The sequence below is a fragment of the Vigna umbellata genome, chromosome 1 (genome assembly GCF_029865625.1).
Source record: "Vigna umbellata cultivar VRB3 chromosome 1, Vumbellata_1.0, whole genome shotgun sequence".
NCBI classification, from domain to species: Eukaryota; Viridiplantae; Streptophyta; class Magnoliopsida; order Fabales; family Fabaceae; genus Vigna; species Vigna umbellata.
In genome coordinates, this window is record NC_142165.1 from 17,607,254 (window position 1) to 17,617,045 (window position 9,792).

At 32.6% G+C, this 9,792-nt stretch overlaps 1 protein-coding gene and 1 pseudogene across 1 annotated transcript; both read right to left on the reverse strand.

The window, feature by feature from the left end:
* Positions 1-3,546: 3,546 nt before the first annotated feature.
* On the reverse strand, positions 3,547-5,616 carry SCP2 (sterol carrier protein 2). The gene is made up of 4 exons (XM_047300518.2): positions 5,366-5,616; positions 5,215-5,275; positions 3,999-4,101; positions 3,547-3,896 (listed from the first exon to the last, which is right to left on the reverse strand). The coding sequence occupies exons 1-4, from the start codon at positions 5,492-5,494 to the stop codon at positions 3,815-3,817; spliced, it is 375 nt and encodes a 124-aa protein (XP_047156474.1). The 5' UTR covers positions 5,495-5,616; the 3' UTR covers positions 3,547-3,814.
* A 1,604-nt stretch (positions 5,617-7,220) lies between these two features.
* On the reverse strand, positions 7,221-9,481 carry LOC148204838 (uncharacterized; annotated as a pseudogene).
* Between the last annotated feature and the right edge of the window lie 311 nt (positions 9,482-9,792).

Below are 9,792 nucleotides of genomic sequence, written 5' to 3' on the forward strand. Positions count from 1 at the left end.
CAGTTTGTAATTTCCTGTTGCAAATTCAGTTTGTAATTTATTTTTATTTCTAATTTAAATTTGCAAACTTTAAACTTTAATTCAAACATATAATAATAAATAGATTTAAACTCTTAGTTGATCCTTGTACTTGTTAGAAATTCTCAATTGGGTCTCAGATTTTGAGTCGTCTCAATTGAATGTTCTATTTTTTTAAATGTGTAACAAATAAGTTTTTTATGATAAGTTTACTGAAACAACATTCAGACTTGATAAGTTGTAATATTGAATGAATTACGTGTCACATGATTTTGTAATTCGCGGAGTTGACGTATTTAATGCACCTTTTTAAGATATTGTTTTCTTTGTCTAACATTTAAAGATATATGTTTCAAAAGAAGTGATCGTCTTTTTCATTATCGTTCAATTGAGTTATGTCTCTCTCTCATTCTTATTAATCTTGCACATGAAATGGAGATTGAATGTGGTAGTGTGTCTTTTCATGGTGGTGTGGCAAGGAGGTTAGATGTAAAATCCATTTATTACTATAGTGACAATACATTCTTAAGAACTGCTAGAACCCCTAAGAATAAGAAAAATTAATTATGAGGTTGCGCTTATGACCTCAACCACCTTTGCCACTCAAGCAATTGCATCACCTCTCAATGCATCTTCTCGATCTTTTTACTACTCGTTGTGTTGTTGCTTTGCAAACTATCAAGCTCTGCCTTTAGCTTCTTGATCTCCTTCTTCCTCACTGTTTTTCGTTTACTAATTCATCACACTCTTGTTACAACTCTACTATCCTCATCGTTGATTCCTCAACGTATTGGTCATCTACACTTTCATTGGCAATGCGCATTTGACACTCCTGATCGAGTTCTTCAAGAACCTCCCATAATTTCCCGACGAAGACATCATTTGAGGAGGGAGCCTTCTTCGCTACAAGAATTAGATCATTGTTGTCATCATCGTCATGGTCATCATCATCCTCGTCATTGTCTTCATCGTCTTCAACTCGTCATCTTTATCCTTGGAGTTGTACTAATATGATCACATTCTCCTCCACTTGCTTGTTCAGCAAGTTAAATAAGTTGACCTGAGGCTCAACCGAATTAAGTGAGCTATGCAAACCCAAAATCAAGCTAACCAAACTAGCCTCATGCTCTTCTGAGTTGACGACAAGGTCCACCGAGCTCTCCAGTGAGCTTTCCATAGAGCTCTCTAACGAGTTGGCAAGGCACCTCCATGGGGTTGTTCGAGCCTTCCTTGCCCCTCTTCAGACTTTCCAAGTTTTCCTTGCCTCTTTCCAGGCTACTCAATTATCTAGCCGACTTATCTAGCCATTCTGCTGAGTTCACCACACCACTCAGCAATCGTGTTGAGTTCTTTTTACTCATCGAGCTTTTCATATGCTTCTTCGAGCTCTCCATACACAATATGGGCTTATCCAGTTGCATCATTAATATATCAGGTGTTTTATCATCTTATCCATTCTACTTGACTATCTTATCGAGTTCTCTTTGTTACTTGGCAATTTTGTCAAGTTTTCTTAACTTGTCAAATTCTTTTTATTATTCAAAAAACTTGCAAAATTCACCTTCACCATCACCCTTTAACTGCCCCCTTCCTTCACCTGTTTTTCAACTTCACCATCACCCCCACTCTATTGTAGATCTTTGAACCCAAGTTTACTATCAATCTCTCACTGATCCCTTTTCTCTAATTGTTTTTTACCTTCACTATTATACTCAATCTGATCATCCTCTAATAACTTAGTTAACCCAAGTTGACCATGAACACATCACAATGGACAATGCATTACAAATAAAAATTTCTACCACTACAACATAACATAACATTCACGTTCAACGAAAACACCATACACAATCATCATAACAAACAATAAATAAACTAAAATGACTAGCAACCACCCACAAAATCAAACTCATCTTGACAATTTTCGATCACGAACGAATGCTCAATTTTTGCTCAAAATCTCCTTTCCTACTCTTTCAATCGGTGTTCATAATGTATCAAAATCCCTAATTTTGTTTTAACTTGAAATCCCTAATTTTGTTGACAAAGCTTTGCCAATATCGAAAATTAAATTCTATGTTAACAAAATTCACATCACTATGTCTACAATGTATTAGTTCGTGTTAACGATTTAGATCTATTTATTACACATTAAAAAAATCAATTAAGATAACTCAAAATCTAAAGATCAAATTGAGATTTTCAAACAAATATGAGGACCAACTAAATGATACAAAAATTACTAAAATTGACAAAAATTTGAGTATAAACAAGTTATATAACATGACTTTATTTAAAAACAAGCCGTGTTATGGAAGCATGACCCGAGTGCTTAAAGTGAATTCGCCCGCCTAACACAACTTTTATATAAATACAGGGATCGTGCAGATCAAACATGACTTTGAGTAACTTTTACTTTAATTAAAATCATGGAAGAGTGATACAATGAATTGAAATCGTCCATGTTGAAACGATTTCAATTCAAAACAAAATAGATTGGAGTCACGCTATCTTGTACAATTTCAGTTCAAGTAAAAAAAATGGATATTAAAACAAATTAAAAGTCGATAAAAGTCGTATTAGACTATCACAACTTCACTCTGAAAACTCTAAATTCATACTTGCATGACTAGACAATGTAAACGCGATTTATTCATATGAAAAAAAAATTATAAAATTTTGTCCATTTCAATAATTTTGGTGCAAACTTTCCAACCTTTCTAGCATGCACGACATCAATGTTTTGTGATCATTCTCACTGCGATTTGAACTTAATCATATTTGCCTTTATTGGCTCTAAGGGTTCAAAACAAGAAGTAAGCTTTACTGTTCAACGCATGTAAATTGAGTAGAAGATAGCAGTTTGAATAAGAAACGAATGCGTGAGTAATGAAGAAAGGAACAGTACAAGATAATGAGCAAATTGACAATAAAATCAATTTAACTATAGGATGAGAAGGACAAGTTTCACAACACCCAACCCAGTTAAAGCTTTTCGCTGTGACGACAACATAGCAAATTTCGAGCCCCTCAGCCCCAAAAATGTGTACAAAATAGATTTGAAACTCTTATTGCCTGATAAGCAGTGACACCCTTATTAATATCGATAGGGTGTATGATGTGCGACATAAGGAGATGGAGATTTTCTTAGTATATAAAGATAAACCGTAAGAGATATAATATATCTGAATTAAAATGAACCATGAATATATGAACCCTCACTCCTTAAACAATAAAATCATATTTCTATAAAGGTTCTAATGGTTTCACTCCCAACAGGAAAATGACTGAGAATAATACTAGTTAGTATTTTTCAGCACAACCTAGGTCACAATAGATTACAATAACAACTGTGTAGATGTTGACACTGGAATGTCATTTGAAGAAAACTTAACAGTGATATATGCTACTGAAATAATATAAAGATTGATAAAGAAAACATTAGCAATTTTGGTTGATAAAAATAGCATTAGCAAAGATAGTGATCGCTTATGCAGGGTGTAGACACATGCTGAAAAATCCAACAAATAGTCAGAAAACCATGTATTGGTCCGAGAATTTATAAATAAAAAATAGAAAAGTGGTTGTAAACAATGTATGATATACTATTTTCATACATAAAACATCCCATTACAATGCAATAAAGATATGACAGATTTGCAGGACAGCGCTAAATTCAAATCATGTATTACCTAAAGATATATAATTATATTCCTGAAATGTTGATGCTATCTATTTTGGTTGAGTGCATCAAACGATAATTCTTGCAATCTTAAGTAGTTGAAAGCATCTCAGCTCACAGCTTGGAAGGCTTTGGGAAGATATCCGGAGTAAATTTCTGAGCAGCACTCAAACTCCCCTTAATCTTCATCGCACCCCTACATTCATTCACCACCACATCAAGCACATGAATGCATCAACAAAGAAGAAAAAACAACGAAAAGTAAATTGGAAGGAAAATATCCATTGAAAAGTTGAACCTCATGAAAGCAATCTGTGGATTCATCTTTCCCAAGGCAATCTTAACAAAGTCCTCGTCCTTAAATGAAAAGGATGCATCGGGTTTTCCTCCTTCGTATAGCCCTGAATACACACAAACCCAATAAATACTCATACAGTATATTATTGTCAGAGAACGCAATAAAATTTAGTCAAATCAAGTAGAATTGTCGAAATACAGTTCTAAAAACCATCTGATTTCCAGAAAAATTGTAAAAATTATTGATTAATCTCTGGTGTCAAGAAAACCAACCTTAATAAAAAGATTGAAATCAGTTTAGCGTACATTGAAAAGGCCAGGGTAGAAAAGCTATTTAGTTACCTTTAGACAATTTAAACGTAGTGTTTAAAATATTTTCAATTCTATACCTAATTAAAATTTAAGTACTGTTTCCATAATTCGCATAATAAATTCATTTCAAAAAATTCACAATGACAGTTTACCAATTAAATTCTATAACGATGAAACTACACAGTCAATTTACTAATCAATGATAGGTGTGACTTTTAAGGTAGTTAACACAACAAATTGTATATAACAATTCGTCTATAAAATTTACACTGGAATAGACTATTTACTCAAACAAAAGTTTAACGCTCACAAGTTAAGATAGTATATTAAGTTCTGTCTGCTCTTGCTACTTATCACAAGATATGGCTGCAAGCCTTGATACTCATCACAAAAGATGGGAGGAAAATTCTACAATCCTGATCTACCTCTGTAACACACAGTGCCATAGTGTAAAGGTGAAACAGTGCGTTTGAACGAGTTTCTCGAAGAATTTCAAATAGAAAAATAAAAAGACAAACCGAAATTAGTTTCTACTTAAATTAAAATGAGTTTCTGCATAAATTAATTTGTAGAAGTTTTCTCTTAGTTTGTGTAAAATTTAATTTGTTAACTTCTGGAGAATCTCTTTTCATTTTCTTCTTATATTTCTCAACTTTTTATAATTTGTTAAGCACCTCGTCTCACCATAATCAGTACGGTGAATACTGTATATTGTTTATCATTGAGATCACAATACATTGCATGCATAGCAGCAACATTTTACTTCGGGTCGGAGAGTGAATTCAAAGGTTCATCATCATGATTCACGAAACACGTGCTCGTCTCCGATTGCAATTCATATCGAAAACCTAAGTATAAACAAAAACAATTGAAAAGTGAAAACGAAAGAAAGGAAACATGCTAACCTTTGGTGACCTCTCCTTTCTTGAGATCAACGGTGTAGACGACCTCATCAAATCCAAGTTTCTACAAATCCAAGCCATTCAATGAGACGGTAATGTAATTCACAACAATTAGGTTAAACGAAGAGTGAGAAGAAGGGAGAAGGAAGGTTACCTTCGGAGCAATGTGAAATTGATAAACTAGTCCAATTTTTTCCGCGAGCTTTTTGCCAGCGTCAGTGGCGAAGTGCTGCTTCATCTGCTCCATAATCGCGTCGGATTTCAGGTTCGAAGAATCCGCCATGGCTTCGCGACGCAACAATCACACGAAACCTACCAGTTCGAGTTTGGTTTAAGTTCGGGTGTGTTGGTTGGAGGAGTGGGACCAGCACCATCTGATTTCAGCTTTCCCGTAACTTCTGTATTTATACTCCTCTCCCTGTTTCGTTACGTTACGGTGTTACGTATTGAAATGATTAGATGGAAGAGCGTTGAACAGTTTTGGACTCTGTTGTGAGAAAAGGATAAGAATGGGTTCAGGATTAGGCCCATTTAGCTCACGGATTTCAAAGTGGATCAGATAGATCCATACTCTGCTTTTATTATATATTCCTTTTTTATATATTATAATTTTTTAATTTAAACTAAAATGTTATTATAAAAATGCTTTGTGTTAATAAATATTATTATATATTGTAATAGATTAAAAAAATATTTTAATTGATAAAAATAGATTATTATTAATTTATTTTTTCTTAGAAATTTAATATAAATATAAATTTAAATAGTAGAAATTATATTAAAATGAAATTGAAATCGTTAATGATAAAAAAATAACGGTAAAAATAAAAGAAAGAATTTATTAAAGGATTTGTAGGAATAAATTTCAAATATATTTTCTTATTTTAATTTGTATATTATTATTTAAATTATTTTTAATAAAAAAATACTAAATTTGACATAGCAAAATAAAAATTGTCTATTTATAAATTGAAATAATTTTTGAACACACGGTACAATTCGTTAATATAAATCCAATAAATTTAATAAGTGCATTAATTCAATTTTTTAAATCTTGCAATATAATGTAAATGTTGTCGAATCTTTGTAGTAAAATCAATGTCTAATTGTAAAGGTTATTCTGGATGTTATCAATTTTATACATCATTTGTGTAAATCTATCATATTGAGCCAGAACTTTATCTAATTGCACACCCATTTATTTCATTAGGGTTGTGGTCCAATGTTAGCAACAATTTTTCCAATATTTGGAGTGTCTTCATCTCATCATCATCATTCTCACCCTCTACTCTTCCATATATTGTCAAATGTCATCGACATTAACAATGTCCAATTTAGACAATGTTTTTGTATCAAAGTAATGATTATATCTCAATTCAACGAGGCTATCATAACTCAGGTCCACCTCAAAGAGATGTATAAATGGGTATTAAAATATCTGTTACCTGCTACTTATGGATAATAAATATCTGCAAATATTACTTACGGATTTCATATGTGAATATCTGGGAACATTGATATTTTTGCCATCTTACTTAAATCTGTCAATAATTTAAAATGATTATTACAAAAGTGATTTTAATGTTTTTAATTGTGCATTTTTTATTAGTTATTGATATTTCATTTTTGTTTTAATTAACTAATTTATTCATTTAATTATATTTGTAAAAATAATTTTATTTATGAGAAAATAATTATCATAAATTTTTCATACTATATTATTTTTTCACTATTAACTATTGATATTTTAGTATTCTTTTATTTATATGTTAATTTATTAATTTATTTAAATTTTATTTGTAAAAATAATTTTAATTATAGAAAAATATTTAGGGTTAAATATGTTTTTAGTCCCTAAACTATCAAACGAATTTGTTTTTAGTTCCTTTTCAAACTAAGCTACATTTTGATCTTTTTCCTTAAGGAAACCATAATTTTTCGTCCTCTAAAACTAACAACTTTAAAAAAATGCTGAGCTAGCTGACGGTGGAGTGTCACATCATTTTTTTTTACATCAATCTTTCCAGATTTTCTCCCGTTCCACCAACCAAACCCCATTCCCCCATCATGGATGTTCCCACCACCTCCTCAGCCACCGACGACCCTCCCCTCCCTTCTGCATCACAAATACCAACACAAGCTGAATTCATTAGTTACAACTTAACAACAACTCATTCAACCCATTATCTGATTACCACTCTTATTTCTGAATTCATTTGAAAAAAATGAAGTAATTGGCATTCAAGAAGGAAACAGCAAAACACCCAATTGGGCAAACCCGGATACAAACCTGAATCGCGCTCCTCGACCCGCATCACGTACGAATTGGGATTGATGGTGACAATGTCAACGATTTCAGGATTGGGTCCTGCACCAACAATCGCAGAGCCAAGCTCTTCGAAAATGCCTTTGACGGCGGCGGACTCGGGGTCCTCGTTGGGCTTCATTTTCTCCGATTAGAGCCTGCCGTGCTTCCGGATGTTGTCGTGTTTGGCAGTGACACAGACGAGGACAACGTGGACTGTCCGAATCGGAGGACTGGAATCGGTGAGGGAGGTTTCTCCTTGGGAGAGTTTGAGCCAGAGGTTGTGCACGTTTTTGGTGCCAGGCTTAACGCTCAACGAGGCGAAGGACTCGGAGGAGAGGTGGGGTTTGAGCCAATCGGAGAGGGATTGGGGAGACGCGAAGTTGTGGGGGGTTGGGGGTAGGGTGTTGAGGGCAGTGGCTGTGGTGGTATTTTTGGAAGGTGTTGCGGTGAGGGACACGTCGAGGAATTTGAGGAAGCGGCGCGAGAAGGGGCAGCGGGTGGAAGCGATGTTGGGCTGATGAGGTGGTGGGTGGGTGGGGGATGTTGCCCTGATGAAGGTTTGGGTGGTTTTAGTTTTCTGATTTGGTTCTCTATGGTGGTGGGAGGAGATGAACTGATACGCGATTTGGGGATTTTCTGGGCAATGGAGATGGAGGTTTTACATTGGCTATGGAGGTGAGCGTGGTGGAGGGTGGTTGCACATGGGGATTTCACGGTTGATGGTGACGCCGGAGATGTTCGAGGTGGCGCCGAAGGTGGCTATGGTGTTAGAAAAAAAAAACGACGTGTCATACCACCGTTAGCCACCTCAGCTTATTTTTAACGCCGTTAGTTTTGAAGGACGAAAAATTATGATTAATAATCAAAATGTAGCTTAGTCTGAAAGAGTTACTAAAAACAAATTCGCTTGATAGTTTAGAAACTAAAAACATATTTAATCCAAATATTTATCATAAATTTATTTTCTTTTATACTAAATTTTTTTTCACTATTAATTATTGATATTTTACTACTCCTTTAACTTTTGTGTTATTAATTAATTTATTTAAATTTTATTTGTAAAAATAATTTTAATTAGAGAAAAATATTTATCATAAATTTCTTTTTTGAATACTATATTATTTTTTTCATCATTAATCATTGGTATTTTATTACTGTTTTAATTTTTGTGTTAATTAATTAATTCAGTTCAATTTTATAGATACAACTAATTTTAATTGTAAGGAAACATTTATCCTAAATTTATTTTCTCTTATAGTATAAGATTTTTTCAGTTATTGATATTTGTTTACTCTTTTAATTCTTTTATTAACTAATTAAGTAATTCATTTAAATTTTATTGTTAAAAATAATTTTAATTATAGGAAACCGTTTATTCTAAATATGTTTTTTTAGTATAAAATTTTTTTACAATGATATTTTATCACTCTTTCAATTTTGTGCAAATTAATTGATTTAAATTTATTGATAAGAATATTTTTAACTATAGAAAAACATTTATCTCATATTTTATTCTGTTATGGTATTAGACTTTTCTCGTTATTAATTATTGATATTTTATTACTATTTTACTTTTATATTAATTAATTAATTAATCATTTATATTTTATTGATAAAAATAATTTTAATTATAGGAAAATATTTATCCCAAATTTTCTTTCTTTTATAATATAATATTTTTATTATCAATAAATAATTTATTATTGAATTAGAAAATAATTTTATGTTTTACATAAATCTCGGAATCATTATTTGATTTATTAAAATGTATCAAGCTTTTATTTCATTTATTTAAATTCAATATTGACAAAGTTAAAACAATAATGTTCACAATCACGTTTACAAAACCTTAATCTTTTCTGGCATTCATGTTCACTTTACTTCTTTTTTCACAATGCAAGTCATTTTTTTCCTTCGTTGTTTTACCTCCTCAAATGTCACTTCTGCCACTGGCACCTCCATAATGCAATCAAAAGTACTATCGATTGGCCACGTCAACGTTGTCTTTGTCTTCACCTCTATTTTAGCGTTTGTTCCCCAATTGGTTTCTCTCTCCGACGAACATGATGTCTTCTTTGTTTGAAACTCAACGACTTTGATCTATGTAGAGCAAAGATCTACAAGTGTTTTTCAACTAAATGACCCCTTAGAGCAGGATCTGCAAGGCTCCACAACTTGCAACCATGAAAGACAAAAATGTGAGCAAGGTGATTGAGTTGGTGAACAAGATAGTGAGTATCTTCGATTACATGCCTCTGGTCAAGAAGCCATAT